The sequence below is a fragment of the Amphiura filiformis genome, chromosome 11 (genome assembly GCF_039555335.1).
Source record: "Amphiura filiformis chromosome 11, Afil_fr2py, whole genome shotgun sequence".
Taxonomy (NCBI): Eukaryota; Metazoa; Echinodermata; class Ophiuroidea; order Amphilepidida; family Amphiuridae; genus Amphiura; species Amphiura filiformis.
Window position 1 is genome coordinate 64,650,530 of NC_092638.1, and position 18,617 is coordinate 64,669,146.

At 35.8% G+C, this 18,617-nt stretch overlaps 1 protein-coding gene across 1 annotated transcript in view; it reads left to right on the forward strand.

Annotated features, from left to right (window-relative positions):
- Window positions 1–18,223, forward strand: part of LOC140164085 (coiled-coil domain-containing protein 42 homolog) — a 33,078-nt gene extending 14,855 nt beyond the window's left edge. The window contains exons 2-9 of the mRNA XM_072187338.1: window positions 730–835; window positions 2,500–2,604; window positions 3,019–3,104; window positions 4,312–4,483; window positions 4,722–4,885; window positions 6,648–6,716; window positions 12,910–13,006; window positions 17,832–18,223. Coding sequence (XP_072043439.1) covers window positions 730–835; window positions 2,500–2,604; window positions 3,019–3,104; window positions 4,312–4,483; window positions 4,722–4,885; window positions 6,648–6,716; window positions 12,910–13,006; window positions 17,832–17,936 — 904 coding nt within the window. The 3' untranslated portion in view covers window positions 17,937–18,223. The remainder of the gene's footprint in view (window positions 1–729; window positions 836–2,499; window positions 2,605–3,018; window positions 3,105–4,311; window positions 4,484–4,721; window positions 4,886–6,647; window positions 6,717–12,909; window positions 13,007–17,831) is intronic.
- Window positions 18,224–18,617: the final 394 nt, after the last annotated feature.

Genomic DNA, 18,617 nt, shown 5'->3' on the forward strand with positions numbered 1-18,617 from the left:
AAAGGATGCACTTGTCGGCTGCTACATGTGTCTCATTTCACATAATAACTGGGAATAAATACCAAACTCATTTCAAGTGGGGGTCACTTCATCATCGTCATATCATCCCCAAGTCACATGGCTTATTTAATACAGAGAACATTCCATAACTAAGTCACTTGGGGATGATTTGACGAGACTGCTACTTGAGATGAGTCTGGTATTTATTCCTATCTATTATGTGAAATGAGGCACATGTAGCAGCCGACAAGTGCATCGTTTTGATATGGATGTACACAAATGTGTCTTCTGTGAAGGGGCTTATAAGGGTTTTTACAGTGTAGAAACCCTCTAACCCCCGCCGTCAGAGGCGATACTATGGGCGCTTCGCGCCCTATGTTCGCCATGTACTCTGTTTTCTAGGTTTTCAATGTTGGCAGGTATGTAGTTCTCTTGTTCGCGAATGCTTTGTGTACAATTAATAGGACATGCAATGTGCCAAACTGCAACTTTTAAATTTGCATATTTGGTTTTGGATCTTTGTAAGTTTGTGTCTTTATTTCTTGAACAATTTCTACGAATAAGGTCTTAAATTTGGGCTAAAAGATGCAGCTATTGGCTGTTGGTACCAATTATGACATATCTGCCTTTGTTTAGGATATGTAGGGGGTGAACGTAACTGGTACCTTAATTATTTGGCTTACTGTAGGTGTAGCCTAGGCTTATTTGTCTGTTGTAATTTTTTTACAGTAAAATGCCAGAGAGAGAAGATGACCATCTCACGCCAGCTACCAGACTATTGGAGAAAAGACGAGAGATGGCAGAAGTGGAACAGGCACTAGGTGCACAGAAAGAGGTAAACCGATGTGGGGAATTAAGGATGTTGTAAATGAAGATCTTAGTTTCTTGATTTGAAAAAGCTGCAGGGCGTTTCAAATTTGAGAAACCAAAAAAAAAAAAAATTGGCTTTTCAAATTTGGTTCATAAGAAGCTGAGTTTCTTGTAAACCTGGTTTCTTGGTTGATAAAGAGGTGAATATCTTAATGGGATATGAAGTGAGTAACAGGGGTTTTTTTTTCACAGAAAAGTGACTTTTATTTGAATGCATGTTACAGTATCCCAACCATTGATGTTAAGAACCCACTTTAAGAACTGACTCAAAGGTGTGAGACAAAACCGTTCCTTTTGAAAATATTTGTTGATATTTGTAGATTTTTGTGACAATTGGCATATTTACCCAATAGTGCATAATTGCCAATTTGCCATATGATTGCCACTTACATGTGAGAATTCAAAAAAGTAAAACAATACCCATAGACCAAAATAATGTCACAGGTATATTGCAAAAGTAGCATTTGCTGTGATTCAACCAGTATTTATACCCTTTTTATTACCTTAAAAGTAGGTATTTCTAATGTGGGTTTGACAAATTCACAAGGGATGCTAATTAGGGGAGCTACATGTAGGATGCTAATTAGGTTGAATATATGGTAAAGTTGGTCCCACAACCACTCTTCACATAATCTATGAGATTGAGTGAGACAAACTGATAAAACAAACTTAAGGATGGTCTTAACCCTGGAATTATGGAAACTTTTGGGTCTCATAACTGCTAAATTGTTCATCTAAAGTATATAAAAGTATGTACATACCGTACTTAATTAATATGGCAAAGACTAGATGAATTCATCTGTGAGGTCAATTTTGAGCAAAAATGCTCATTTTTTTGAGAAAATCCCCCAAAACTGTTTTATTGGCCCCCAAAAAAATTCTTGAGTAAAAAAAAAATGTTATTAATTTTTAAAAACTAGATAAAAACATTGAGGACCCATTTTTTAAAATTTTGATTAACTTAGCCAAAAATATTTGAAATTTGGGCAAAAATCAGGGTTTTTATGATTTTGGGAAAAATTGAGCATTTTTGACATTTTTGGTCCAAATTTCAAAATAAAAAACTGGTCCTAGATATTTTTATCTAGTTTTTAAAAATCAATAAAAAATGTTTTTTAGACTCAAGAAATATTTTGTTACGGTGAGCGAAAAAATTTGGGCAAAAAACACCTGCTTTTTTTGGATTTTCTCCAAAACTGAGCATTTTTGCCCAAATTTGACCTCACAAGTGGATTCATCAAGTCATTTCCACATGTATACTTTTGTATACTGTAGACCAACAATTTAGAAGTTATGATGCCCAAAAGTTTCCATAATTCCACCCTTAAGAGATTGATGGTATAATTTAAATTATACCATCAATCTTAAGGGTTGAATTATGGACAATTATACTATAAAGTGATTGGACCTTGATTGAAGCATTGTGATATGGATCAACGAAAGTAGAGTATAATGAACTTTGCAAAATATTTAGTAGAATTAAAAACAACATCACATTATTTAAGCAAACATTTACAAACTTTATAAAATGTTGATACAAAATGATGCACTATATAAAAAGCTATAAAAGAAAGTGATCTGTAAAAGTCATCATTTAATGTAATCTTACTGCATTTTTATTTCATGTAGGAATTCCAAATGAAGATGGAGAGTCTTCAACAGAGGAGGGAGGAGTTGGAACGAAAAGAGTTTCAGCTGAAGGAGTCACTACTGAAATTTGACAAATTTCTTAAGGTATAAAAGTATGATTGCATGTTGCACTTACATTCATATGACATGGGCAACAAAATGAAATTCAAACTTCAAGAGCTTAATGCGTGTGTTACTTGCAACAATGCTACCTTAAATTTGGAGCATAATTGATAATAAGTAATACCAATAATCTGGAACAAAAAGTGTTGCAAGAGATGCAACAATTTTCCAACACGATTTTTGTTGTTTACATATTTCTTTTCCAATTGTGAACAATAGCACTTGCTATCATTAGTGTTTTAATCAGGAAATTGTAACATTCCTCAGAGATCTGATCAGCAACGTTTCAAGAAGGTATTTTAATGCTGCGTATTTATAACTGCAATAATTTTTTACTGATTTTACCTTTTCAATGTTATCAGTTTAATCACAAAAACACATTCTTTTTATGTACAGGAAAATGACTCCAAAAGAGCTAGAGCTGTGAAGAAAGCACACGATGAAAAGGACCTCAAAAGAGTCAAAGACCAAGAAATTCAAAGGTAACCTATCTGCCGCTAACAAAATGTTTTATAAATCTGAAATGTGAGGATCAGCTGTGCTGCTCCCCCATTTTTCCTCCAGTCCCATCAGAACAGATAATCACTGCTGGGATTTGGAAATAACAACATCAGTTTGGGGTTGATAATAGTTGTAGTAAGTCAACATTTTACCACAAGTCAGCTTTTTTGTTCATTTAGAGGTGTGAATCGGATAATTTTCTAATCAGTACATCATAATCAGTGGGGTACCGTACTCCAGGGATTGTCTTTGAGAATTGGCAGGAGAGCATGAAATAGTTCTTCTGGAGCCTTCAAGGAGAGCTGTTTAACAATAGAATGTAAGGAGATAATGGTCAACCAAGGAAAGCTAAAAAGCACTCTCCTATATCAGATTTAAGGAGAGCAGTAGAGAGCGATAGCTCTCGCTCTCCTCAAAAGGCAGTACCTGGTACACAGGTTTTCAGAATGTATGGGAGTGAGGGTTGGGGGCACAAACTTGTGAATGTATCGATGGAAATATTTTTGGCCTAAATTTGGCTGAAAATGTGAATTATTTATCCTAATGTTTTTTTTGCCCAGGGAGCTCACAAATGTAGGGGGGGGGTGGAAACCAACAGTTTTTCAATGCACTGCAATATAGAAATATTGGTTAATTTTGAACAAATTTTAAACGTAAACAGGCGAAAGGGATGAAAGAAGCACATCACAGATTTTGTCAAAATATAATATGGTTCTTCCCCTGGCCAAACCCTGGTACACACAAAATTGTGTTGACTGCAAATAGGTTTTTCACCAGGGACCATCGTGTATCAACGATCTGCGATGTACTGTTATTTCATGAATGATTAGTTGGGGCACTGGCCCCAGGCTATGCCACTTATCATAATTGTCACGAAAATGTTGTGGATGGTGCAAGTGAATGAATAATGAAACCGTTTCATGTCCTCTTGTGAATTCAGGCTGATGAGTGAGAAACGAGAACTGCAAGGTGTGAAAGACAAGCTGGTTGGCCGACTCAATAAACACAAGATATATCACAGTGAATGAATAATGAAACCATTTCATGTCCTCTTGTGAATTCAGGCTGATGAGTGAGAAACGAGAACTGCAAGGTGTGAAAGACAAGCTGGTTGGCCGACTCAATAAACACAAGATATATCACAGTGAATGAATAATGAAACCATTTCATGTCCTCTTGTGAATTCAGGCTGATGAGTGAGAAACGAGAACTGCAAGGTGTGAAAGACAAGCTGGTTGGCCGACTCAATAAACACAAGATATACCACAAGTTTCTTGAGAAGACTCTTGAATCCGCTGATGAGTTCCAGGAAATTAGAGAAATCATCGCTAGATATGAAACATTAGTTGCTACACATACAGTATGTATTGCTAATATAACTTAACTATTTTGCTATAAAATATGCCTTAAACATTCAAGTCTCCAAGCCTAACACAAACTTTATAGTTTTTGAACACAAAAAGTAGTTTTTCCATTTAAAGGTAGCTATTTGACAATTTCACATTCTATATTGTATGCATAATGCATCTCATGAAATAATGATATCTGGCAGCTATTACCAATTGGCCTTGCACTAACCCTACTACTTGTTTTTGTAGGATTTGCTAGAAAAGTCGCACAAAACTCAAGACGCCGTAGAAAAGGAAAAAGGCAGATTACTGAAATTCATGGAGGAGAGGAACAATGAAATAATGCAATATAATAATCAACTAGCGTCATTACAAACAAGATTAGATAAAGCACAGAGTGAAGCAGTCAAATGGTGAGTAAGAATACACACAACGTATAGGGTGGTTGAAAATATTATCCATTTTTAATTTGGTATAACATAATTTTGGACCACCCTGTATTTAGTCAAAGATAATCATGTAAAAATTAATCATGTTGGCTCAACTCAAATTGAGCTTGAAAAGCCTTCACAGTTTGGAAGCTGTTCAACTCACATTGCGCCATTTCGTTTATCCCTACCCACCCCCACCCCCGAATAAAAAAAAAAAAATTCCAAATCCAACAAATTTCATCCAAAAACAGTGGAAGATTTGGGAAATTTTGTATCATATTTTATTTGGAAGTCAAAACAAAATTTCCAAAATGGGGCTATGCATGTTGTGTCAAATCCACAGAATTAAAACCAGAGAACCAGGACTCGACCGCCATCTTGATACAGGCATGGAGCAAAAATTGGGGGTATTCGGTTTCCCTCGGAATGCGCTCGAGGTACTCGTTGTCATGCAAGCGCGACATGGATGAAGGGCGCATTTGCAAGACGCACTTGATGAGACCTGCACGCGAGTACCTAGACGCTTCAGATGAGACGCAGAATTGTTTTCGTTTGTCTCCGTGCACCGTCGGCAAGGACCGAATACCCCAATTTTCTCCCCATAGCTGATGGCAGCGATTATGCGTGGCGGTATAGGGAGTCGGTTCTCCTTCTCTAATTCTGTGGTCAAATCCAACTTGATTACCACATTTTCAGCTGGATTTGTTTCTGAACATTGTTTTGTCAGTGAAACCGAAAATAAAATGATGTTTTTTAATCAAACATCCTACAATTTAAACAAGGTAGTATTCTTTTAAAGTTACATTGGGGTAAAAAATTACAATCTTTTAACTTCATTGTGTTGCCTTCTCAAATTCAGTTGTGAATGCATGCAAACTTTGCATGGAAAAACATGTTTCCATGGGAAAATAGCAATTGACCTTCCTTTATATCCTAATTTATTTGACATAACTTAAGCTGTCAACCCCTGCTCTATATACAAATGAATTTAACTTGCTTATTTGTCATCCTTTTAGTCAAAGAACCCTGTTATAGAATACAAATACCTTAATTTTGATATCAGTGTGTTGTTGTCACCAAAAAACATTTAATTTTACTCAGAAAAGATTATTCACTTGACAGAGACGGATGTTCTTTTGAGGCAGCACTCTGAAATGAAAGGTCTTGGGGTGACAGCATGTTGAAAATAAGAAAAGGGAGATTATAAGATGTCCTTGAGAGAGGGTGCTTTAAAATCTTTGCAACAACACAGTGCATTCCCAGCAGTATGGAGTTGAAATACAGTCCCAACCTCTTTTATCTGGCCATGATTGGACAACCTCTTTTATCTGGCCCTAATGATTGGACCAAGCAATAGAGGCCGTCAGCGTGACATCATATGCCACCATCTTGTGGGTACACGCTGTGATGGTCGTTCGATCTCCATGCGTGAACAGCAAAATCGGCACCGCGTTGATGCGTGATAACAGCTGCGTGGCAAAAGGCGCCCTGCGTGTAGTGTCCGACGCATAAACACACAGATCATTTGTACCCACAAGATGGCAAAAGGCTGACGGCCTCTATTGGCTAGATAAGTGAACAACCCTGAGAGGTGAATTCTGTGTAATTCTACATTGAACTTGGGTCAACAGGAGGGTATCCTGTAACTGAGAGGTCTGGATAAGGGAGGTAGGACTGATAGTAAATAAGTGAATGTATTTGTTTCATTTGATAATAACCTGTTATGTAATTCCTTCCCTTCAAGGGAGTCTGTATGGACTCACATCAAGAACACAGCAGCCAAGAAGACATTAATGCTTGGGAGAGTCAACATGTAAGTGTACAACTCCACTTTCATATAACTCCATTTTAGCTTACTCTCCTATTTCTTTCTTTTGTTATCACTTTCATTGCTTGACTGGATTTGGTGCTCGTTCACGACTTCATTAGGGAGTCTGTATGGACGCATATCAAAACTACAGCAGCGAAGAAGACGTTGATGTTAGGGAGGACCAAGATGTGAGTTTGTAGATATTGTAAACAAAATGTGCTTATATTCTTGATTAATTGCATGCTTGCTTGCATGCATGCTTATTAGCTTGAATGTCTGATATCATGGTAGCTTGCTTTGTTTGCTTGATTGAATTCATGCTAGCATGCTCATTTGCTTGATGTCGGATACCTTGCTTTTATGCTTGATTATTTAGTATCTGACTGACATGCTTGATTGTCTGATATCTTGCTAGCTTGCTTGATTGATATCTTGCTAGCTATATAAGCATGCGAGTTTGCTTGATTGTCTGATACTTTGCTTTCATGCTTGATTGTCTGATATTTGGCTAGCATGCTTGTCTGATGTCTTGCTTGTTTGCTTGCTTGATTGTTAGATATCTTGTATTCATGCAAGTCAAGTCTTTGTCGCTACGTCGCTAGCCAGGACTGAACGCTGGTAGCAAAGTGAAAATGCTTGATTACTAGCAATTTTGAAATCGCACACTGCAATTGCTAGTACGACATGGCCTTTACAAATTCCAGTGAAAATTACTGCAGGCCTGCTGATATTAATATTGTGTGAATTTTTGTTACCAAAGTCAGCAAAATGGACTGAATTCTGAATTCAACATCAATATCCATCCTTGTGTTATTTACTGTTGATTTGTGATTTTGAAGTATAAGAAAGTGTCACAAAATGTAGACCAGTGTAACATTAATATAAATATTCAAACTGTTAAATATGTATTATGGGTAGATTTTACATTTGAGTTTGGTTCCATAGATTTTTAGACCTAAGGGACTTAATAGGCTGTGTAAATGTTGGCTCATTAAAAAAAAAACTGCAGACAAACCTAAATTGCACTTACTATACTATTCAGCAAAGAACTTCAGCGGTGTCTGTCTGATCTGATATTTATTTTATATACCCAGCATTTCTTCTTGTATTTACTCCTGTTTACTTTGTGCATGTACTAATGCAATGTTGTTGTCTGCGGGTTTAAAAAGTTACGACCCATTTAGTGTTAATAACAACAATTCACCTTACTAGTGCAGAAAGCAAAAGCTTACTTTACAACAACAAAAATACATTAACATGTTTGAAAGTAACAACATTTATTTATTTATTTATTTCTTATTTAACCTGGGGTGACCAATCAATGCACTGGCACTGTTCTCCCGTGGTTCCCACACATTTTCATTAGAGTAATAAAACAATAAAAAAACATCATTTAAGACATAGGTCATATGATTGCACATTACATCAAAGCAACAAGGAAATACACATAATAACAATAGAGTAAATGTTAAGTATAAAATAGTTATAATTAACCTAAAAAACAAACATGCAAAAATCAATTAATAAAAACCTGCACTCTAAAAAGACCGCAATTGTGCACTTTATTATTCAAAGTAACAGTAAAGTTACACATAACCCTAACTTTTTCAGGCTGGTTGCTCAAAATTTAAATTAATGGACATCAGTTTCCTGCAGCTGAACTGCTTTTGACACACGATGTGTCCAAGTCAGATGATGTTATGAATTTTTAATTTTTAACTTATATAATTATCATTATGTGTGTCTGGTCTTTCACAACCTTTATTAAAGTCATTATGAACATGTCTCTGAGTACAACAATGCTTTGGCTCAAATTCTTTGGTATTGTGATGGTTATATAATTTAGGCGATACTGATTTAATTGTATTTCAAAGTGACACCAATCATGAATATGTGCTCCAATTTCCCTCCACTACTTAATTTTATCGTTGAGATAAAATTTTATTTAGTTGACTTGAACAAGTCTTTTCCAAGTCTGTTTTTTTCAAAATGACACCAATCATGAATAATGTGCTCTAATTTCCTTCCGCCACTTATGTTATAGTTGAGATAAAATTTGCTTTATTTTGTTGACTTGTACAAATCTTTTTCCAAGTTTTAAGTGTTAATTTTTCAATTGCATTTTTCAAAATGACATCAATCATGAATACATTCTCCAATTTCCTTCCACCACTTACGTTATTATATTTGAGATAAAATTTGATTTTTTTTTTTACTTGTACAAATCTTTTTCCAAGTTTTAAGCGTTAAAAAAGAAGGGAAAAGAAAACCTAATTAGAAAAGTAATAAGTTTGTTTACGAGCTTGGACTTGACCTTCAAACAATTAGGCTATTCCAGTATATCCAAACGCCCCCTCAGTGTGGAAAACAAGACCTTGTTCTCCCACACAGGGAGTGTGAATTTCAAACGGGGTTACCTGAATGGGTGATTATATTTGAAATCTACACCCCCTGTGTGTGAGATTAAGGTTGTGTCTTACATAGGGGGTGTATGGAATTCAACTGGAATAGCCCATTAAGCTAACCAAATACCTAAGGTGACCAAATAATAATATTATTATTTCTGTATGTTTATCAAAATCAATTAATTTTAACGCAGCCTTCATCCACATTGTGAAGATAATTAAATCATGGCGTAAAGGTTACTTGAAAAATGGTTCAATACATTTGTAGAAATCAATTCAATTATAACGCGGTCTTCACCTAAATGGTGGAAATAAATAAATAAATATCACAAACTTTGTTGAAAATAGCAAATTGAATAAAATTAGCAATGATTGGTATTGGTTGATATCATCCCTTAGCAGTTGGTTTAATTGATTGATATTGGTAGTGGATTTGGTAAGAAAATATTTTTAGTGCAGATGTTTGTATAGATGGTATTTCTGATAACAAAATACTGGATAATAGGACAAATAATCAACTACTAATTGACAAAAAATGATTATATATGGCAATTTTACCTTTTGTGGTAAAGTTAATTAATCAAAGAAATTTCAGTTTGATTTTTTTTTTAAAGTTGGAAACGTGTGCATTTGTATTTGTTGTGGCACTGGCAGGCCAGTTGCTTTTATGGGATAGGGGGTAACATGAATTTCTGAGGGTTGGTAAACAAAAATGCCCCAAAATGGGTATTTTTGCCCAAAAGTGAAAAATTAATGAATTTTTATTTTAATATGAGACCTAAGACTTGGAGTAAATGCCTCATTGTCATTGGTGCCACTCAGGTGGTGATTAGGATTTTTTCGTTGATCAGTTTCTTGCGATTGTTGATATTGTTACTGCTGCTAGTACTTTTGCCACTGTTGTTGCTGCTTGTCTGTGACTTTTTTATACTTTTGCAAAGGCGGGAGGGTGCGGCCACAACCCCCTGTGTACAGAAGTGAACCTTTTATGGGGTTTGGACCATATTTTGACATTTTAAAGTGTGAATGGACGATGAACAAAAATCAAAATTAGAAATCATCAACATTAGATTAGATTATGGTTTTAAAATGTTCCTCCCCCATTGGTTTTAGGTTTTCATTATTTTCTCACTGTATGACCCTAATATCAGGTGTGTAAATTTTCTTTTTTTGCAGGTATTGCTTTATTTTGGTGTTTTTATTTCTTTTTAGCCCTTTTTTGAGCATTTTTGCTATATTTTAAGTACTTTTTACATTGAAATGTTTTCTTATGCATGTAATGGGTAAATGGGTGTATGTTCTGTTTACATCACTATCAATTTACTTCCGTTTGCCATAGGTTAGGGTTACTTATCTATTATTGAACTCATGTGGAAAATGGTTGTAACATACAAAGAGATTCAAACAATGGTACTGTCTTTTGCCATGGGTTGGTTAAATATTAGGACACATTAGCAAAAGAAGGTATATTCCTCTTATTGACTTTACAAGTTACATTTGTGACACGATCAAGGGAAATGAGTCGGATGTCGCTAATGTTGATTTTGAGATATTGGCAAAGAAAGTGTTAAAATTCTTTTGTTTTATTTTGTTTTGATCAAGTCAGCGATTGATAAATTGACATAACTTCACAAAGAAAAGTCGTATCAACATGGGGTTTTCAGTTTCTGAAAGCTTTAAATATCCTCTTTCGAAAGATATTTAAAACTCATTTTCGACCAGGGTCGACATGTGACTCATTCCCCATGTCACATTTTTTTTTACCATGTGAGGATCATTAAAATGTTGATCAAAACTATAGCAAAAGGCCAGGAGGTAACATGTCAGTGTTCTATAAGATACAGCCTTGTATCATATTCAGAGATGCCACTTTTCCTGAATTCAGGGTTTTTTTTGTGAGTACAAATTTCTGTGTTTTTATTTATTTTCAGCCCGTTTTGGGGCTTTTTGGTCTGCATTTCCGTGCTTTTGTCAGGTTTTCCTCACCAGTTTCAGGTTTTTTGAGTGAAACTGAGTGACATTTCTGCATATTGGGGATGAGTCGTTGAACTCATAAAAACAACAAGCTGTCAGCTGCAATTTGTGTGTGCTTTAAGCTGTCTCACTGAGATGCCTTGTTGATTTCTCATTATTGAATGAGCTTAATGTATCAAATTGAAACCATTGCCATTATACTCTCATGGTGTCTCATATCACTATACGATGAGAATTCTATTATGGGGGCACTGACTGAACAGTAAGCGTCGCCATTGAAAATACATGCGCCGAGGGTCTAAAAGAACGAGCTATAATTATTGTCTAGTCCGTGCAATAAATAGATTTTATTTGAACTGTTTGGTGATGGAGCAACACTCTTTAAATTTAATATATCTTTTTTTGCACATAGATCGACAGTGTCAGTTTTTCACAAATTTCACTTTTTTAACTCAACCTGTATTTTGTAAGCGTTTCACCTCTCAAAAATCGGTTCTTGACGCATTGCATTGTGGGATATCTTACACATCACGAAACAAAATTCAAGTGATTTTTTTCGCATCCATGGGCAACAAGAGCATCTCAGCTTTAACAAAACACCCTACAATGATGTCATATGCACATTTTGGTGGAAATACGCACATATTTGGCCTAAATTTTATGTTTTTAAGGTACTATACAAACGTTACACTTCCGGTTGCGGAAGGTTACTGTTCAGTGCCCCCTTATGTTCTTGTCAACTGTATATCGAATCTGACTTGTTCAGATTTTTGAGTTTCCAAAGCCCAAAAAGTCTGGAAAACACTTTTTTCCAAAAATTTTTTTTCAAAAGAACTTAAACTAAGGCAAAAGAAGTAATGATTGAAGTAAAGTGAAAACAAATTTACTTACGTGATCCTACTTGCCTTATGTGCAAAAACTTGGGGGACTTCAACAACTTTTTACTGCCAGATGCCATCACCACTGCAAATTGTAGTACATGGAGAAACTTATAGTCGCCTGCTTTGCAGACGAACAAAATGAAATAAATGAATTTAGTGTGTGTCACTGTATGTAGATTTGGATCATTTCATATTCTCAAATACTCAAAAGTTGCAACATTACACGTGGTCAGTCAGACCTTGATGACTTGATGAATAAAGTTACAGCATGTTACAGTTACCTTAATGACTTGATGAATAAAGTTACAGCATGTTACAGTTACCTTGATGACTTAATGAATAAAGTTACAGCATGTTACAGTTACCTTGATGACTTGATGAATAAAGTTACAGCATGTTACAGTTACCTTAATGACTTGATGAATAAAGTTACAGCATGTTACAGTTACCTTGATGACTTGATGAATAAAGTTACAGCATGTTACAGTTACCTTGATGACTTGATGAATAAAGTTACAGCATGTTACAGTTACCTTGATGACTTAATGAATAAAGTTACAGCATGTTACAGTTACCTTGATGACTTGATGAATAAAGTTACAGCATGTTACAGTTGCCTTGATGACTTGATGAATAAAGTTACAGCATGTTGCAGTTACCTTGATGACTTAATGAATAAAGTTACAGCATGTTACATGCAGTTACCTTGATGACTTGATGAATAAAGTTACAGCATGTTACATGCAGTTACCTTGATGACTTGATGAATAAAGTTACAGCATGTTACATGCAGTTACCTTGATGACTTAATGAATAAAGTTACAGCATGTTACCTTGATGACTTGATGAATAAAGTTATAGCATGAATGCACCGTTTGCTCTTAGATGTTAGAGATGTAGCAATATTCACTGTATATTTGATTCCTTTCTTTTCAGGGCTACCCATAATCTATTTCAGCTTGTTAATAAACATCTCAAAGCACAGAGTGGACAGGAGATTGCCACAGATAACACAACGGAACAGTTGCATAAGGTAAGCTAGTGTGACTATTTGCCGTAGAAGTGACGTAATAATCAGATTAACTACCTTAGCAATAGATGAATACACTTTTTGAATAGATCACTCTGCACTACAAGCATATTGCACTTATCACCTGTGCATGTCAGCAAACATAGATTGAATACAATACCGCTCTTTTCAAAGATACTAATCTTACAGGTGCGTGCGAGTGATCAGCCTTTCTTCAACATCTGTGGTTCAATGCATAGGTATCGTATAAACCTTGTAGTGCAGGGCGATATATTCAAAATTGTATTCATCTATCTGCTATGGTAGTTAATCCGATTAATTACATCACTTCTACAGCGAATAGCATAAAATTTTGACTTTTCCAGTATTCTTCTTGAGGGTCCTGAGGTGGATTTTTCCAGCAGACATGGTAAAAAGTACATACCTGATTAAATCAAAGAAGATATTGAACCTCTCTGCCAGATCCCTTGTGAATGCCTTCATAATTGGGTACAATAGTGTATTTATGTAAGCAACACTGGAAATTACATGTTATAGCACTGCCAATTATATTCTTAATCTTATATTGATTGATAACATTGTGGCACTAAATGTACTTTTTGCTCATTTTAAAGCAAATTGTACTGAGGAGAAACCGGGGGCACTCCAACTTTGGAGGTGATGCGTATGTAGGGCTGTTAAGACCCCCTTTTTCAGCGTCGCTGTCACCCAAAGACCCCATATTATTTTACGAACACATGTTCTGTCACCCCAAGACCCCCTATTTTTTCATTTGATCTGTCTCCCAAAGACCCTTACAAGTTCAATTTCATTTATCACTGATTTTGTCACTTATTCAAAGAAATTTGAAGCCATTTAGAACTAGAAATTTGATTTTCGAGGTTTCTGTGGCGCTGTTTCGGCTCTCACCTGAAGATTCCATTTAAAAAAAAGGTCATGTTCTCACCCAATGACCCATATTTTTTACATTTTGCTCTCACCGAATGTCAAAAATCATGCTCTCACCCAATGACCCCATATTTTTACATTTTGCTCTCACCGAATGCCAAAAATCATGCTCTCACCCAATGACCCATATTTTTTACATTTTTCTCTCCCCGAATGCCCCTTAGTGCAAAAGTGCCAGCTCTACACCTATATCCATTTCAAATTAAAGTGCCCCCCTCCCGGGGGAGAAATGCCCTGTGGTTTCTTAAATAAGTTCACAATCCAAGTTCAGCAAAACTTTTTCATGAATATTGCTGGGTTCAAATTTTTAGCGGCAAAGCCAGCTCAAGCAGTACGTACTTGTGTTCTTCAGTTTGTTTGCTCATTCATTCGTAACAAACGCATGGTAAAACACCACAAAAACTTTGAGATGTGTAGTGTGTAAGATGTATGCAGGGGTGCTGTTTTACATGCATGGACCGTCACTGTGGAATTAAAGATTTGTTGCTAAGGATTTTTGCAGGCTCTGTTATTTAATCTCCATTTTGATAGAGAAAAGGTTGGTGCTTGGACCAGGCATCTTCCTATATTGATAATAAGCTCACTGGTAAATTTTGAAAAGAGAATTTTGCTTAACAAAATACTCGATATATGCCTTGTTGCATATGTAAAAACCAATTACAAGGACATTCTCAAGCCAAATACTTATAAGATGTTTTGATATTTTTCAGAGCTTACTCATCTTGGGCTAGAGAGAGCTGATAAACTAAGGCAACTTTGTGCCATGCATGCCATGTGTAAAATTGATTCAGATTTTCTGATGGTATTATAAGCAAAAGATAACAAAATAGAGCTGTGCCAGGCGATTCATATCAAGACCTTGATTTTCTAAAGTTTCTATTTTCTAAAGGAAATGAAAGACATTGACATTCAGCATTATTTAGTAATGTCCTGGAAAATGGAATTGGATATTGATCTGCATGTGTATACAATTCAGTGGGGAATTTAGGAGAACACTACAGTTAGTCCACTCTGCAGTACAATGACAACCTGCGCGTATACAGTGCGTAAACAGTGCGCAGTGTTGCGTCTCTGCTGCAGGTATGCATGCCTTCAAAGTCGGCACAATGTGTGTGTTCGCATCGGTACTTTGTACTTCAGAGCAGACTGACTGATGTTTTTTCTCTTTGCCTGGAAAGTCAGGAAAAAAGCTATTTTAATTTTCCAAAATTCTTCATCTTCATCTTCAAGTACCATGTCCAAGGTGGACTTCGGTGATCATGACATTCCACAAAACATGGTTGCGGCATCATGAAGCATCTCTGGCACACTCACATGAAGTTCGTCAGCATTGCATTATTATTATTTTTTTTTTGGTTAAGATTTGTCTTTGTCTTCCACCATTTTCGTACCATTGATCTTTCCTGTGGTCATGACTTTTTTGAGACTGTCCTTTCTTATTATATGTCCATTGAAATTGGGAGGGAAGAAAGGGTTCGTAATTATTTGTTTAGGGAATGTGTTGGAGAAATGCTTAATTTTTCATGCAAAATTCATACTGTTGATTTTGCAATACCCTCAACCATTTTCCACAAGAATACCCTCAACATTTTATGGGCTATTCCATTTAAAATCCACACTACCCCTGTGGAAGATTTTGGAAATATCTTCCACAGGGGGAGTATGAATTTCAAATGGAATTTGCACATTAACCAGCTTTAATTGAAACTCACCCTCCCTCTGTGAAATATAAAGGTTGACTCTTTCTCAGAGGGTGTATGAAATTCAAATGGAGCTGCCTAATGTGTTTATTCCATTTGAAATTCATACTCCCCTTGTGGAGGATATTTCCAAAATCGTCCACAGGGGGAGTGTGGATTTTAAATGGAATAGTCCATTTTTACATTTATTGTTGTTGTTGCTCTTCTTTGTAATACACTCAATCAATACAGCGACACCGGTGCTTCCAAGAGACTAGGAAAGAAAATATTTTCCTTGGTGACACATTTATTAAATGTTTTTATTAAAGTTTTTACTATCTATTTTTATCAATTTTTTTATTAAATTCTCAGGGATCCAAAACATTACAGTGTATATTTCTTAAATCATGCATGATTTTGTGACATACAGATAACTTAGAAATACCATTAGCGATTCAAGAATTGGTTATCAAAGATCTAAAACCAAAATTTACTTCAAGGACATAAAACTATTCATAATTCATGATTGGGGACAAAGAAATGTTGTGGGAGGGTGGCATTAGGATGGTCCCAAGTGATAAATGTAATAAGCATACTAAGTTAACTTGAGGACGTCATTCCAAGGCAAAATCTATTGCAATTATTCCACGTCCTTGAAGTGTGTCCAAACTCAAATGCATAGCTTGTGTAACACCCAATGAAACAAGCTTGTGTACTCATTTTTGCCAAAAAAGGTAATGTTCCTGCTAGGGCAGAATGACCCTAAGTAATTTTTTTTATTCTTCTGTGGTCCGGGTAACCGCTGGTGATTATCAATTCTGTAGAAGAGACATACGCAGATGACCAAAAGAGTTGTCATGACTATTAATCAGCCAATCGGCATCAACAGCAAAAAAAACCAACATATGTCAGTGGTTCTAAAGTCAAGATGGGAGATGCCTTTTTTAATGTTTTTGAGTAGGTATTCCCCGCCAAACCAGGACATATTTGTGGTAACACACCTTAACCATGGACACACACCTAAACATGTCCTATCCATGTTCTGCTGATAGAGGCAGGATAACGGAAATGATTTAAAAATGCTATTTAGAGTCCGTCTTCTGTTGGCAGTATAGGGGGTGTACCCTCTTAGATAATACCATCTCATAGTGTGTATGTATACCGTAAACGTTCACCTAATGGCGCTATGGGCTCCCTTGACATAAATGGAATTTTAGACACAAACTAAAAGCGCCCTCCCATAAAAATCCCACTAGCAAACAAGGGCACATACCCTTAAGTCTTGTTGGGATATTAGAAGGAGGGAGCTCTCTATTTGTACACATGAAATTTACCCCAAGGCAAAGGAGCCCAGGTGCGCCATTAGGCGAACGTTTACGGTATGTCCATGGTATGTCGATTCACTGCAGGAATATGTGTCCTTGATGGATAGTACAGTGCTTTTCTACTTTGTAAATCCTCGTTTGTAGGTGCTTTCAGGCAGGGGGGTGTGGGGGTGTGTCTGTTTGTGTGCATTTCTTGTTTTTGTCAAATCAGTTGCAAAGTAGGTTAGATGTAAATAATAGAACCTTTTCAATAAATAAACAAATAAAAATATTTTGAAACAATTATTTCATGCATGAAAATATATTTTGTGTGTGGATTTTGCAATAAAAGTGAAATGCAGTAAAATTGCTCATCAAAGCAAAATATGTGTTCTCTACTGTAAACTATTATTTTTAGCCTGATCAAATATTCCTTTCCAATCAGAATTTATCATGTGTTACATGCAGACTTACAGCTTATTTATTTCAAACTGAACAGAATTTATGTAAAAAAATAATATGATTTTGATGGGAGTAAGAGAACCTCGCAACCAGGAGGCATAATGATGAAGTGATCTAACATTTTCAGTGCAAGCCTGTTGAAAAACTGTCTGGCTTGGAGCAGTGGCTTTTTCATATTTTCATCATTATTTTCCATTTTATGTGTTTTCTCAATATCTTGTCTCTCCTCTCTTCTCCTCTCCTCTCCTCTCCTCTCCTCTCCTCCTCCTCCCTCTCCCTTCCCTTTCCCACCCCTCCCAAATTTTGTTTTTCACCATGAATTTCATAGGCCTGCAACTGTTTTGAAATCAGTTTGCCCATAGCATAACATAAAATCAATCATTACAATGACGCTCAGTGCTCACACTATTTTTGTTTCCTGTATTTTTTTTACAGATTCAAATTTTCATCATGGATCTCACTCAAATCACAACAGAAATCAAGCGCGCTGAGGCAGCAATGACATCAGTAACCGCCGCTGCAACAACCACGTCCAGTTAGCCTTGGAGGATGTCAACGTGAGGAGCATTATACAAACTTGTACCAAAATGACTGATTACCCATACGTGTGTAATGTGTATTAAGCCTCTACAATGTGGGTGTCTGTTGGAGTCAACAACTTTCAAAAAAAGTTTTTTAACATTTTGATATTTTATGACCATATATGGAATCAGAATGAAAAAAAGCAGCAAAATAAGTACAAACATGACTATTGGTTCAGTGTTTCTTGAGATAGCCCTTGAAATTTCAGGAACATTTCTCAAAAACCTGGCGTGTGTATGTTAGAACCAATATAGACTATGGGGCATGCATCTCTACGGCCCTTGGTTTTCCACTTTTGTAGTCTACTCTTGGGAACTACATGAAAACATAACAAATCAACAGTAAAGATATGTCTGAATTGATATTCAAAAAGTTCCCACGTTTTACTTGGGACATTAAGGAGTTATTTAGGGTTAAAAATGGGTTTTTTCGTGATTGTTTTCCATTTTTGCCCAAAAATATCAAATATTAAAATAGCTGTAACTTTCAAAATAAATTGAGTAGAAATTTCATTTCTATTGTAGATGTTTCATGTCACATGGATTTCCAACACTGATGAATAAAAATGTCACAGCACAACTCTAAAATATAAAAAAATGGCAAAAACCATATTTTTGTGCTATTTTGGCCATTTTGAGC